Consider the following 13,721-nt stretch of genomic DNA (forward strand, 5'->3'; position numbering starts at 1 on the left):
TATTCCTGCAAAACATCTGCTGCAACATTCATGTTTTTTTCAGGGAGCTCAGGGTCATCCTTATGACTGCTTGTGACTATTGTGCATAAACGTCTTGTGTAGTAACAATTTCTGCAAAGAACTTTATGACCTCTGCAAAAGTTCTGCTCATTTTTCCTCAATCTTATTCTCTCCTCTTTCTTAATTGTTAACTGCAGAGACGTACATTAGACTATCTACTGACATTTAAACGTTTGGATGTAAAAATAATGGTTCCTTTTTAAATATCAGAGATATGCGCTGGAACAAAGGCACTATCCTGAAGGCATCAGTGGACTACATCAGGAAGCTGCAGCGGGAACAGCAGAGGGCCAAGGAGCTGGAGAATCGTCAGAAGAAGCTTGAGCATGCCAACCGGCATCTGATGTTGAGAATACAGGTAAAAGCTTTGATGAAGATGAGAAAATTCAAAAATGTGTCACGTGTAGGGATTTCAAAGGGGAGGAGAAAAACGTTTATACTAATGTTGGAAGAAATGAATACACTTTTATGAGATAGCTTAAGGGAAAACGAGGAAAGGCACAGATTCATACTGCAAAGTTGTTAAGATCGTCATCTTGTAACAAATTGATCATAAGATGAGAGGAGCCTGAATCTGTGATCAACACTGAGCTCTTTGTAGTTAATTAGAGTTGCACATCGGTGTATTAGAGGAGGAAAAAGAAAACCTTCTGCAAGTTTTAAATGTTAAATGACTGTTACAGTCAGTTGGATATTTAAAAACCTTCACTTGGCAGCTTTGCTAACTATCTCCCACTCTGCTTTTCAGCAAAGAAAAGGCAATACTTTAACATTCATCCTCAAACCTCAAACTAGAAGATTAGGAGTGCTCACTAACCTAATGCCTAACCTGCACGTGTTTGTGTCGCTTTCTGGCTTACAGGAATTAGAGATGCAGGCGCGGGCTCACGGTCTGGCCATTGCATCTTCAGCGCTCTGCTCTGCTGAAATTGGGGTACGGACCATCAAGCAAGAACCTGCTCTGGAGGACTGTCACCAGGACCTGTACACACTCCATCCCCATCACCAACAACACCCCGCCTGCACTCCTGAAACACCCAGCAACCTCGAGCTAAACGAAGGCCACTCTAACTTCTCCGAGGGCCACTACGGCGTTCACAGTAAGTCGGGCTCCAAACTCAGCGACATCCTCATGGAAGACACCTTATCACCGGTGAGGGGGGGCGACCCTCTGCTCTCATCCGTCTCCCCAGACACCTCAAAGGACAGCAGTCGCAAGAGCAGTGTAAGCATGGATGAGAATGAGGGTTGTTAGCACCCCCTACTGGAACACTCCTCACCTGCATTTTCAGCCCCTCCACCTACTGCTACAAGTCAGTGGCAAACACACTTTGAGCTGCTGGAAAGGCTTTCTTCTGTTTGTTGTCCTTTCTCTGTTTGTTTTACTCCTCCTCTCTCCCACCTGTGTTTACACGTATTGAATCTTTTTCCAAATTGTTTGTTTGTTTTCTCGTGTTATGTCTTTTCAAGCCCTTGACCCTGATTTCAAGGAATGATTTTTTTTAAGTGTTTGCTTTAATCAATACTTTGATGACAATGAGTTACAAAAATAGAAGTTTTTATATTTAAAAAAAAAATGCATTTATCTTTGGATAGAGGCTAGATTATCCTTTTTTTCTATTGATTCCAAAGAATCTAGGGAAATTATAAATCATGGTCAGAAATGTAGATATTTTGTGGTGAGATAAGCACTGCTTTTTAAATCAATAGCAATAATAGAAGGAAAAAGATCTATTTATTACTATAGTGCTTTACACTCTGTGTGTCTTAGATTGAACTTGAATGTGCCAATGCCTTATTAAGATGTGTATACATCGTTGTCGTATTGCTATGCACGTGTTGGCTGTTAGAGTCTTTGTCAGTCTTCCAGTTGAAATTTCTTGCTTGACAAATATGAAATCATCTGTAGATTATATAAATACACACGCGTGTGTAAACAAGATGTTATGAATACATTCCCCTTAAAGCTAATTTATTACATGGAGCCATTATTAATAAATGAAAGCACATTTAAGAAATGAATAAATAAAAGCTAGAATCTCTCTTTTAAGATAATTACAATGAACTCATTACACGAGAATAATTTTAGTCTTTTATTCGGTGTTATACATTCACCACACACTCTTTAACTAGCCAGTGCCAATTACAGACCCAGTATGTTACCAGTACATTCCTCATTGCCAAAACTGCCAAAATACCCCCAAATTTGTCTCAAAACTAGTAGAATAAAAATAGGCTATAAATGGTCTGACAAGAAGCTGTTGTCACTTGATAGCTCTAGATTTCTTAATTATAGAAATCTTTTTTTTTTTAATCTAATAGATGTTAGTCAATTATTGTAATGGTTTTTTTTTTTATCTTTAGTGATCAGACAGACACAACTGGTTAAACTTAGAGTATCCCAGCACAGACTCCATACTGTAATACTGCAGACCTGTTAATCTCAGATTTTTACAAATTTCCATTGATTTCCTAAATTATTCTGTGGGGTTTTTTTTATATACCACATCAGTGACATTTCACATTCAGGACATTTTTTTTCATGATGTGAACATTTATATTGCCAAGGAGTATAAGGAGACTGCTTTGGGATTTTGTATGAAATGCGTGACATTGTCAAAACACTGGAATGACTTCTGATAATTGAAACCTGGTTTGTTTGCCTGTCTTTCTTTTAAATCTGAGCACAAACTAACTATTTCAAATGCATACAGAATCTTGTGAAAAGCTGTGGATTCTTGGATGGTTGTTGTATATTTCCACAGTTTGTTTTGAACAGTTCTAGCATGTTCCATAGGTATGCCTTTTTAATAACCACCTGCCATATACTACGAGCCCTGTTGCAGCACAGCCTCCATTTTGTCAAACTATGCAATGGTTAAAGTTGTGCCTGTAAAGCAGCATCATGTCTTCAAAGGGGTTTCTCTTTATGAATGAGTCTGAAATGGTGTCGAGGCAATTATCTTTTCATTTAAGTGCCTTAAACTTGTTTTGGTTTTTTTACCCTGAAGATGGAAGAGAAGGAAAAAAAATGTTTTGTTGATGTTTATATTGGTGTGTGGAGCTTCGTAGAGCTACACTACAAGTCCCTCAAACAAAGGAACCACGAGTATTGTTATTATGGAACGCCAAAGTGTTCAACATTAAATAAGGAAGTAAATTAGGAAATAAGTCATTATAAATGCAGAGTAAAATATATAAGTAATTAATAATTATACCCTGACATAATATTTGAAATAGTGTTCTGTATTATTATCATTAATTACTTAGTATGTTGATTGACTTAGAAATCTACTGACTTCTTCAACCGTTGACTCCACTCCACTGAAGTTGGGTCATGGTAGCAGCAGTCTGAGCAGGCGATACCTGATGTCCTTTCCCCAGCAGAGCTTACCAATTTCTGCTTGGTATCACCAAGGTGTTTCAAGGCTTAATAAGATAAATAATCCCTGGTCTGCCCAAGGGTCTTCTCTCAAATGGGTGTACACAGAAAACCTCCAAAGTGAAGCTCCCAGTAGATGTCCAATCCACCCCAACTGCTTCATCTCAACATCTCTGAGTTCCTTCCAGATATCCATACTCATCATCCTGTCTCTAAGGCTGAGCTCAGCCAACCATACTTTGCTTGCAAATACAGATCTAATACAGATCTGGTTGTTAACTACCAAAGTAACCTCTATAAGTGCAATTGGCGAGCCTTTCTTCAAGAGTGCCACCAGGTCCTTAGGTTGCTACTGCAACAGGCACCAATGACCTTTTGAGCAGAGCTAATGCCAGCCACCTTTGCAGTAGAGGCTTTGAATATGAACAAGAATGAGCTGCTGAGCCACTGATTCTTATAGTGGGGAACCTGGATGATCAGGGTAATATATACAGTGAATATATTCACACGATTTCTGTAAGGAAAATAATCAAAGATGGCTGTCATGCTAACCTTCTAGAGTGGTTTGTTTTTTTTCGCTACCAAAAAAACATGGCCACTAATCCCAGTCAGGCATTTACCTGAAAGTGTCGTTGTGCAGTGCTACAGGTTCACAAAGCCAGTAATGATGCTGTAGACTAATAGTGTTATTATATTTGACTTATTTATATACCTATGATTAATATTCAAATACTATACATATTTATGTAGTACCGAACACTTTGGAACTCCATATTTTTAGCTCTTCATTTTATTTTTTTCAAATGACATTTTACACTGAAGGCAGTGTTTCTTAGGTTTCTAGGTGACAACTTTGAATGTAGGTCTCAGTAATAACTGCCAAATTGTGTGCCACATGAAGGCAATACATTTCTACAAAGACACAACCTGCAAAACAAAGCCACCTTTCTTAGTGGTGTTTAACCTCTTTTGTTTTAAGCAATATATGGATCGTTACCCAAAGGTTATATGTAAAATGCAAATAAGTACACGGTTAGAGTTCAGTCTTGTATGTGGAAAGAACATTGTAGAGAATATGACTCAAGATTTACTCAACAGCAGCTCAGCTATCTTACAGTGTTGCCATCCAATGAGGATGCTAACTATGAAATCCAAGTTCTTGAACAAGCTGAGAAGTGAACCTTGAGTTAATGTGTTGGTTTGTTTGGTTTTTTTGTCATTGATGAAGCTTCAGTGGACTGTAGATTGTTTCTTATGGTGACACAGGTCCAGGGACTGATTCGAAACAGTACAACACCCACATACCTGTAACATGGATCTGTGGCTAAACGTAGAACAGATAAATTAAATAACCCTAAAATGTGACTGTAAGAAAAGATATAAACATTACACTATGTGGTGGCAGTTACTTAAAGCTGTCACTTAACTCGTTTCTCATAATGACTCTCTGAGCTGTAAATTGTTATGGCATGTTATGGATAAACCACTAATGAAAAACTATGGTATGTTAGCTCAATTTAGGCCTTGTCTTCTAATTGTCATTCCTGTGGTTCATACAAACAAAGTTCTCTGCTGATGTTGCTACTGTTCTTATTGTTACAGTTTATAAGAGATGAATGTAGCAGTAGTTACTGTACCCACTGGTTTCAGATTAGTGAGCTCAAACTCGATGGTACTCAATGTGGAAACTATCTTGTGAGAAATATTAAAAGTTTTATTTGAATGTTGGTGGAGTTTGCCTTTATTTCGCTCTCGATACTAATTATACTTATTATAATTTATTATAATATAATAAACTCACATAAACAAACATCTTTGGTTTGTGTTCAGTTTTACTCATTTACCTAATTTACAAAGATTCAGTCATTTAGAATGCTACACTTTCAATTAAAAGGGATAATGCAACACAGTAAGTTTAGTTAAACACATGTATATTTTTTATAAGATAAAGTCCTCTTCTGTATATACAAAAATTATTGCATTGCTTTTGATATTTTCTTTTTTTTTATTCTGCCAACTGCTTTTTGTAGCTTTTGCATTATATTATGGTGTGTTATAAACCATTAACTAAAGTTGAGTTGAATGACCAGACGACCTGCTGAGTTCAAAATGAGCATCAGAATGGGGAAGAGAGGCAATTTAAGTGATTTTGAACATGGCATGGTTGTTGGTGCTAGAAGACCTGGTCTGAGTATTTTAGAAAGTGATAATCTGCTGGAATTTTCCCACACAACCATGTCTGGGGTTTACAGAAAATGGTCTGAAAAAGAGAAAATGACCAGTGAAAAGCAGTAAAATTGCCTTTTTGATGCCAGAGGTCAGAGGAGAATAGCCAGACTGCTCTGAGCTGATAGGAAGGCAAAAGTAACCCAAATATAGCTTGTTACACCAGGTGCCACTGTTGGCAGCTAAAAACGGGAAACTGCAGCTACAATGCAGACAGACTTACCAAAGTTACATAATAGAAAAATAGAAAAACATTCCCTGATCTAATCTTGTGTTTAGCCGTGACACTCGGGTGGTAGGGTCACAATTTGGTGTACAAAACATAAAAGCATGGATCCACCCTTCCTTGTATCAACAGTTCAGGCTGGTGCAATGATGTGGGGGATATTTTTTTGGCACACGTTGGGTCTCTTAGTACCAACTGAGCATTGTTTAAATACTACAGTCTACCTAAGTATTGTTTCTGACCATGTCCATCCCTTTAGGATCTTTTGATGTCTGCCTCAAGTAAGATAACACACCATGTGACCAAGCTTAAATCAGCTCAAACTGGTTTCTTGAACATGGCAATGAGTTCACTGTACTCAGTGGCCTCCACAGTCACAAGATCTCAGTCCTGTAACCCTCCTTTGGGGATGTGGTGGACATGCAATTGAGAAATCAGCAGCAGTTGTGTATCCATATCATGTCTATATTGTCCATATTGTCATGTAAAATTCATTTGTCTCCTGATGAAGAAAGCTCATCAGTCCATTTCTTGTGGGCTTGGCAAAGAATTCCATCACCAATCATACCATGAAAGATTTCTACAAAATAAGAAAAAAAAGACACGCTAATGAGCATGCTTTATGTAACAGAGAGAGTGTAACTTGTAATGTCAATTGATTATTAAAAGAAAAATGTTACTATATATTATTTTACCTGCAGTTCCCAATCCTGTGGGAAGAGGCATCCTCAGAGAGCCAGCAGAGTGCTTCAGACGCTCCTTAAGGGATTTCTGCACCAGCTCCAGAGTGCAGTCCTGGTGCCACACAGGAAGCTCCAGACTCAGCATGCATTGGATAATACGATTCTTCTCATCTACTGTGAGAAGTCCCTTTTGGACGGCCACATATACCATGAAGGACATATCGATGTTGACTGCCTCTCCGTGAAGCAGTGCTGGCAATATTCTCTGTGCAAAACATGGAGGTTACACTTAATTGTGTGCAGATAATCTCCAAAAAGTAACTGCTAATAAAATAATATCTAAATACGTTTACTCTGTAACAGTAATTCACATTTAAAGTGAACCTATTATGCTTTTCTTTTTCATCACTTGGGTTGCTATATGCAAACCCTTAAATAAGGATTATTTTGAGCTGTGAGTTTTACAAAGATACTATAAAAGACTCCAAGAGTAGAAGATATTGAGCTGGAAATTAACATAGTAGGTCCCCTTTAATGAGTGAATTCATACTCTCAAATATTGCTACAGTATTGTTATAGAATATTGTTACAATAGAAAATACTACTTGACCATTTCTAACTCTGGGCTGATGAGGTGACCAAAATCCACCAGCCTGTCCAGATCATCCTCCCACAAGTTAGGAGCCAGTTCCTCAAGCATGGTTTCTATAGCGATGCGGATGATGGCTGTGGCGCTGTCTTCCTGTTCAGGCCTGGTCTTGCAAACCTGCAGCTTGGTATGCAGCAGTTTCCTGCCCTCAGTCTCCATCAACTCAAACAGGCCCCGGTGCTTCATCAGAGCCATCTAAAGTGTATCAGTAGAATAACACTTAATAGCTGGCAATAAGTGAAAGAGAAGACACACACTCTATTCTAAACTGGAATATCTAATAATAAACAATCACATGCATTGCATTGTTGTACTGTGGGAAAATGAATTTCAAAGATTCCCTCCAGACATGTTTAATAGATATAAAAGTATTTAATAGAAATACCAGATAAAACTTTCTTAAACAGTAAGCTGAAATCTTCTACATCACTGAAAGTATCAGAATGTGTGAACCTGTTCACATAATTTTCTTTCTCTTTTTTTTAATCCTTTAACTCAGTTTTAAAATAAGCATGAAGAAATCTTACCCCTGCGGAGCTGCACATACCATATCTGTCTGCACAGCATTGTGTGAGCTCCTTTGAGTGAAGGAACAACAAACAAAGCACATTTTTTGTGGGTGGGGGTGTCTTTAGTTTTTTCTTTTTTCCATGCTTCACAGCACACGGTGATAGACAGACACTAAAAACTATGAGGACTTTCAGGTTTAAAAGGAGCTGGCTTTCAGTAGCATGGGCACTTAAAGTTGTATATCTTATTAGGGATATTTTAAAATGTAGCAGCTTAAATCTAGGTTTTTGTGAGTAAGTAAATCCAGTAAACACTTCTGTGGTTAAATTGTGGTTACAAGAGGGTTAGTTGCAATGAGCCAAATGTCAAAACATCCAACTATGACGCTTGAATCAGCTTTGTGTATTCTGTGTCCAGATGAGAAAATGGTAGTATGCATTATTGATGAGCAAAAAAAATAAATTCTGAATAATATCAAAACACAAAATCAGTGGGAAAAATGAATTTAGCATTATCTCTTAAGAACAAGCACCATTTTCATTTCCAATATTGACAACAAACTTGCAGCAAGGGAAGTATCAGCTGTCTTATTGATACATTTCAGTGCTTTTTGGAATACTGTAGAAGTTGTACACAACTATTATCTTGTTTGCAAATAGTATGGATCTTGTTCTCGCCAGTTATTACTTCCTGCCCACAAAATATTAAAAGTCTGACACCAAAGAAGATCAACAACAATGGCTTGAACAATAAGATCATTCTACTGTGAGCTGCAAGCAAATTACATACATTTAGGAGTTAATGGGCTGATACATGCAAGACCATCAGGAAACTCATTCTCTTGATCAGCCATCATGCAGCGACGAGCACCTTTAACATCTCTGCCATCCCATTAGAGATCTGACGTGGTGGGAGAGTTTGGAAGAATGAGCAGTCTAAGAAGGCTGCCACTGGTGGGACATAACTTCCCAGCTTGTTTTTCCCGCCGGCAAAATTGACTCCTGTTTTTGCCCCTACACTTGCGTCGATATAAGAAAGTAGAGTGGTCGGCACTCGAATATACGGGGTCCTTCGGCGATAGAGAGATGCCGCCAAGCCCACCACATCCAGACAAACTCCACCGCCGATGGCTACGATTGGCTCGGAGCGTCTGTCGATACCAAACTCATGAACTTCCTCCAGGATCTTGGTCACTAACTCCATACACTTGTTCTCTTCAGTGGTGGGCAGAGGGAGAATCTTGTAAACGACCCCTCTGGCTTTAAAGTACTGAGAAACCTGGGAGCCATACAGCTTATTGACATTTTCATCAATGACAACAAATCGCTTCGGTGGTTTGCAGTTACTTAAGGTGTGTTTAAGTTCTTCTTCTCCTAAGTGACCCCAGAGCAGTGTGTCATTCGTGGGATCCAGTATGTTTTTGCACTGAATAACTCTGTAGGTGAACACAACAGGGCTGACCACTGTCCAGGAAACCCCATGTTCTGACTTGTTCTCATAGCTAGAGATAATTTCACAATAAAGTTAAAAAGAAAAAAGAAAAAGAAGGGAAAAACATTTACTTGCCTCCATTCAAAACACCTGCTAGAATACTAACCTATACCTTCCATTCAATACAAATTTACACTTCTACCTCACTTTATGTGGGTAAATACTGTTATTTACTTGACTTATTTTGTTTGAAAGCTGAAGTTACATTTTGTATAAAAGCAAATGTGTAACATTACATATTAACACAATAATAACCACCATTCTGCAAATGAATGCATTTATTTTTAAATCATTTAAAAATCAGAGGTTTTGACTTCTAGTTGCCCTACGAAGCAGTGTATTACTTGAAGTACTATCCCAGTGACATGTGGGAATAATGCACAAAGAAGTATTTCAATGTGCAACTACAACTGCAAAATATTTACATTTTACAAAGTGCCCCAACTCCTTTAGAATTGAGATTGTGCCACAAAAACCAGTGGATTTAAATAATGCAGGACTAAAAAGTCTTTGGAAAATAGCTTTGTAAATGTTTTATGATGAAGGAAATGCATGCAAGACCTAAATAGATTAGACCTCAAACATACACCCACTGATGAGTAAGACCCAATGTAAATGTGGCTTTTTTTTTAATGAAAAAACTCCAAGTACATTTTGTTTTGCAAATGTTTTTGTCTGTGTTAACAAGAACTGTCAATGCAGCACTTTGACAAGTCAGTATTGTTACATTTACTCTTAAAAACAAACTCAATAAACAACTATCAAAGCTGCTTTTTCTAGAGCTGCTTTTGTTATTGCCTATAATAATTACTCTTTAACCTACGTCATTAGCGCTAAAATCTGGTTTGACCAGCTTTAACTCTAAGTGATAACACAATCCAGCTACTCTTTCATTCTGACTAATAAGGTGCTGCATTCTGGTTGGTGTAATGAGGTGTTATAACATTGTTATAAATGAGACTCATCTACTTCAGTGTAGTCTGAACGGCAAAAGAAAAACAAAGAACTATTGCATGTGAAAACAGAAAAACCTCTTTAAAATTTTGAGCTTGTAGTGTTGAGAAAATATCATTTCAGGGCCTTAAAAGGTCTTCTTCCACCACTGCTGTACATATTTTACATGGGTGACTGTAGCTTAAAATAGAAAGGCATTTCACTGCTCCATGGAGAATGCTAATCAGCATATAGTCAAAGAGTATAAATAGTGAACATACAGCATGACCGATGAGCACGAATATCTTTTAAATCATTATTTGTTTTTAAAGATCTGAGATTTTTCAGCAAAGTTTTTTAGTTTGTAAAACAACCTGATTAAATGTATTTGCCAATTACGGTTGGCAACTTGCCTGCTCCTATTGCACGTCACTGAGATATCAATAATTTTCCATTCTATACTTACATTTTAGCATCTGATAACTTTCCCTCTGCCAGCTGGAACTGGTCACTTTGTCGAATCCATGTTCCCTTCACTTGAACAAGATTAAACTTAGTTTGTTGTGAACAACTGGAGTTGTTATTTGAAATCATGTTCCCAGAGTCCCAGGCTGCCAAGTGTCTTGAGCCTACCGTACTATGTCTTTATTCATGCTAATGGCATACAGGGCGTCAGTGTGGAGGACATTACTCAACATAGCGTAAACCCCCACCCTACACTCCTGCATGCTGGACTGAGTCTCATGTTGGCATTTGGTTACTCGACTGCGTGGGGTGAGCATGGGATCAACTGAGGGCTATTTTCTTATTTTATTAATCTAACCAACTCTATTTTGGGGTGAGAAAGCAGTTAACAACTTGATGAATGTGATGACTCTAAAGAATGTTTGTGTCCACAAGTCTGCAAGTCAAAAATTCAAGGCAAGAGAGATTTTTTTAGCATGCCTCTTACATTTACATACCCAGCTTTGTAAGTTCTCCTGTATCCTGGCAGGCACCACAGCAGTTACAGTCCATTTGTTTGAAACTGCCCCCCTCCTCTGGATGGCATGATATATTTGTGCATGGGAAAATCGTGGCTCAGACATGTACCTTTTACAGAATAGCCTAATTACCTCACGGAAATGACAATGGAGACAGGCAAACGTAAATGCTCCAAAGCAACCTGTTGGAGAAAAAAAAGTAAAATATAACAAAGGAAATTCAAAGAAGGTATGTAAATTGCACGGTAGGAAATTACACCCTTTGAAAGTTGTTTCTACTGCATATCTCACCACAAACCATTGCCCCAATTACAATTTTAATAATTAACAACAGTTTCAAGCTGTTTAATTACAGCAACCATTCTTCCTTTAGTGCTACATAATCACTCTAGTGTCAGGCAAGTATGAATCATCAGAAAAAAAAAAGACTGCTGCTGCTGAACTTGTCAGAACACGGGGAAAAGCTGGATCCACCCCTTTTTCTGCCACCCTAACTTTTCTCCAAACTGGTGCCAGATTACATATCCCACTCACCAACTTGCCCAACGTCTTTCCTTAAAGACCGCCCATCACAGGTGTGTTTCCTTTCGAGAAAGGATATAAAGAACAGAGGAAAGGTTTTTAATGCACAAACAATACAACTGTAAAACCATTAATAGGTTTTACAACCTACTAGCGAAGTTATTCTATCAGGCAGTTTGCAATATTCAAAGCGCCTGGGAGGTGCCATTTAAAAGTATATAATAGAGAACAATTGCTCAGTAGGACTCAACAAGCAACAGTTCATTTGCACTCTGTAATTTGGCTCAACTTTGCTGGGTTGAGTAGGTGATTAGGGACACTCTATATACTGTGCAGAGTCAAAACACTCCTTTTGCCACATTATTCAGTCATTCATTTAATGTCCTCACTTTATTGTTGGCATTTGTAAAAAAACAAAAATGCAAAGCACTGTTTCAGCAATGGCACAAGGGGCTCTATAACAAAGTTGCATGCTGTTCTTGTTAAAGGTGATTACTGGTATGTGCTGGTATTAATTCAACCAGTGGTTTAATCTGTAGTATCTTCATCTGCAGGCCCTCTAAGTTTGAGCACATCGAGTACATCATAATGTACACACACACACACACACCTTGTGACAACACTCTTGATCCATCAGTAACTTCGAATCAAGAAGCAGTGCAACAAATCTGTGACGGCATACGGGACCAAACATCAGTTCAGTTACAGTATTACATCAACGGAAGGTCAACAAAAGCCACTTATCTAACCCCTTCATTTATTAAGTAAAGAAAGACAAGACTTGCATAAAATGCTCTTTTATGCAACATTTATTATCTTGCCTCAACCAGTGTTTCTAACACTACATTGGTTTTTGTAAACAACACTTGCTTATAGTATGCACTTGCATATATTTAAAACTGACATATCACAATACTACAGTTAAAAAAAAGTGTTCTTACTGCTGAGAAGTTGAGCTGTCAGCGTTTGAAAAAAAAAAATGCACCTAGCTTTAATTTTTGCATGTGAAACAATAAATTCTTCCCAAAATAACAATCAGAAAATCAAATCAAAGACACATACATTATTCACATATATCATGAGGAATTTATTATTCATAGAGATGCATTGGTTTACAATAATGGTAAATCTATAGTATCTACTCTTACAAGCTCAGTTAGAGCAAATTTCAATGTTGATGGAAGAGGTGAAAAAGACCAACAAGTATAAAGACGCTATGTGTTCCTTTGATCATTTGATTATACCTTAAATACAAATATATCAGATCATGTTGGCAGTGAACATTTTCATTTTTAAAGCAACATTTTTTTTTTTATTCCTCTACAAATTTTTATATACTATGACTACTAAAATAAAATCAGGTAGTGTGGCCCCAGCATAGCATTAAGTAGCTATAAAGAGTAGGACTATCATTGTGAAGTGCTTACTTCAGCCCCTTTCAGACATGAACCATTAACCTGACGGCATGTTAACATGTCAGCTTCATCTTCGTGTGAACATCTTGGTCACTTTTCTGTTGTAGTCACCACTGCAGTCTAGAGGTTGGACTAAATAACATTTACGCATTACTTTGAACACAGTGGAAGGTTGAATTCATTCAGTCATATTAAGGTTTAAGAATGCACAATTAATCAAGATAGTAGTGGTAATGCAACTAGAAACCATTTACCAACTGTTATTAAACAACTAAAATTTAAAAAAGGAATGCACTATTAACTCCCAGACAGAAAAAAAAACAAAAAAAACGTGAGTGACATGGCGGGATTAGATGGTACTGTGCAAACAAGAGAAACATGCAAAGCCAAAGATGACTACAAGGTCTGCCCAGCAAAACTAGCATGTCATAAGTCTGCCGCAAACATGCACAGTCATTGTGGTTGGGGGTGACTGTTGAAAAGTAGTCAAATAGTTTCTAAAGAAAACAGAGTGATATTTTTGCTGAAAATGGCCCTATGCAATAAACAAGGATATTTTTATATGCCTAGATTTTTTCCTAATGAAAAATGAGACACACACACACACACACACACACACACACACACACACACACACACAC

The 13,721-nt window shown here is 37.7% G+C and overlaps 2 protein-coding genes across 7 annotated transcripts in view; one reads left to right on the plus strand and one right to left on the minus strand.

Annotated features, from left to right (window-relative positions):
* The window catches only part of LOC102194619 (microphthalmia-associated transcription factor-like), a 29,079-nt gene extending 23,914 nt beyond the window's left edge, over positions 1 to 5,165 (plus strand). For all 4 annotated transcript variants that reach the window (XM_005731710.1, XM_005731707.1, XM_005731708.1 and 1 more), the window contains exons 9-10: positions 271 to 418; positions 923 to 5,165. In XM_005731710.1, the coding sequence (XP_005731767.1) occupies positions 271 to 418; positions 923 to 1,315 (541 nt within the window). In that variant the 3' untranslated portion in view covers positions 1,316 to 5,165. The remainder of the gene's footprint in view (positions 1 to 270; positions 419 to 922) is intronic.
* An 889-nt stretch (positions 5,166 to 6,054) lies between these two features.
* Positions 6,055 to 10,893, minus strand: LOC102193953 (2-epi-5-epi-valiolone synthase-like). 3 transcript variants are annotated; one of them, XM_005731704.2, is made up of 6 exons: positions 10,627 to 10,893; positions 8,607 to 9,237; positions 7,754 to 7,804; positions 7,188 to 7,421; positions 6,590 to 6,842; positions 6,055 to 6,474 (listed from the first exon to the last, which is right to left on the minus strand). In XM_005731704.2, the coding sequence occupies exons 1-6, from the start codon at positions 10,752 to 10,754 to the stop codon at positions 6,386 to 6,388; spliced, it is 1,386 nt and encodes a 461-aa protein (XP_005731761.1). In that variant the 5' UTR covers positions 10,755 to 10,893; the 3' UTR covers positions 6,055 to 6,385. The 3 variants fall into 3 exon arrangements, with proteins under 3 accessions (XP_005731761.1, XP_005731762.1, XP_005731763.1); XM_005731705.2 differs by lacking the exon at positions 7,754 to 7,804; XM_005731706.1 differs by lacking the exon at positions 6,055 to 6,474 and having other exon boundaries at positions 6,679 to 6,842; positions 7,198 to 7,421.
* Between the last annotated feature and the right edge of the window lie 2,828 nt (positions 10,894 to 13,721).

This window comes from Pundamilia nyererei, unplaced genomic scaffold (genome assembly GCF_000239375.1).
Source record: "Pundamilia nyererei isolate P.nyererei 1_Seehausen unplaced genomic scaffold, PunNye1.0 scaffold00044, whole genome shotgun sequence".
In the NCBI taxonomy this organism is placed as follows: domain Eukaryota; kingdom Metazoa; phylum Chordata; class Actinopteri; order Cichliformes; family Cichlidae; genus Pundamilia; species Pundamilia nyererei.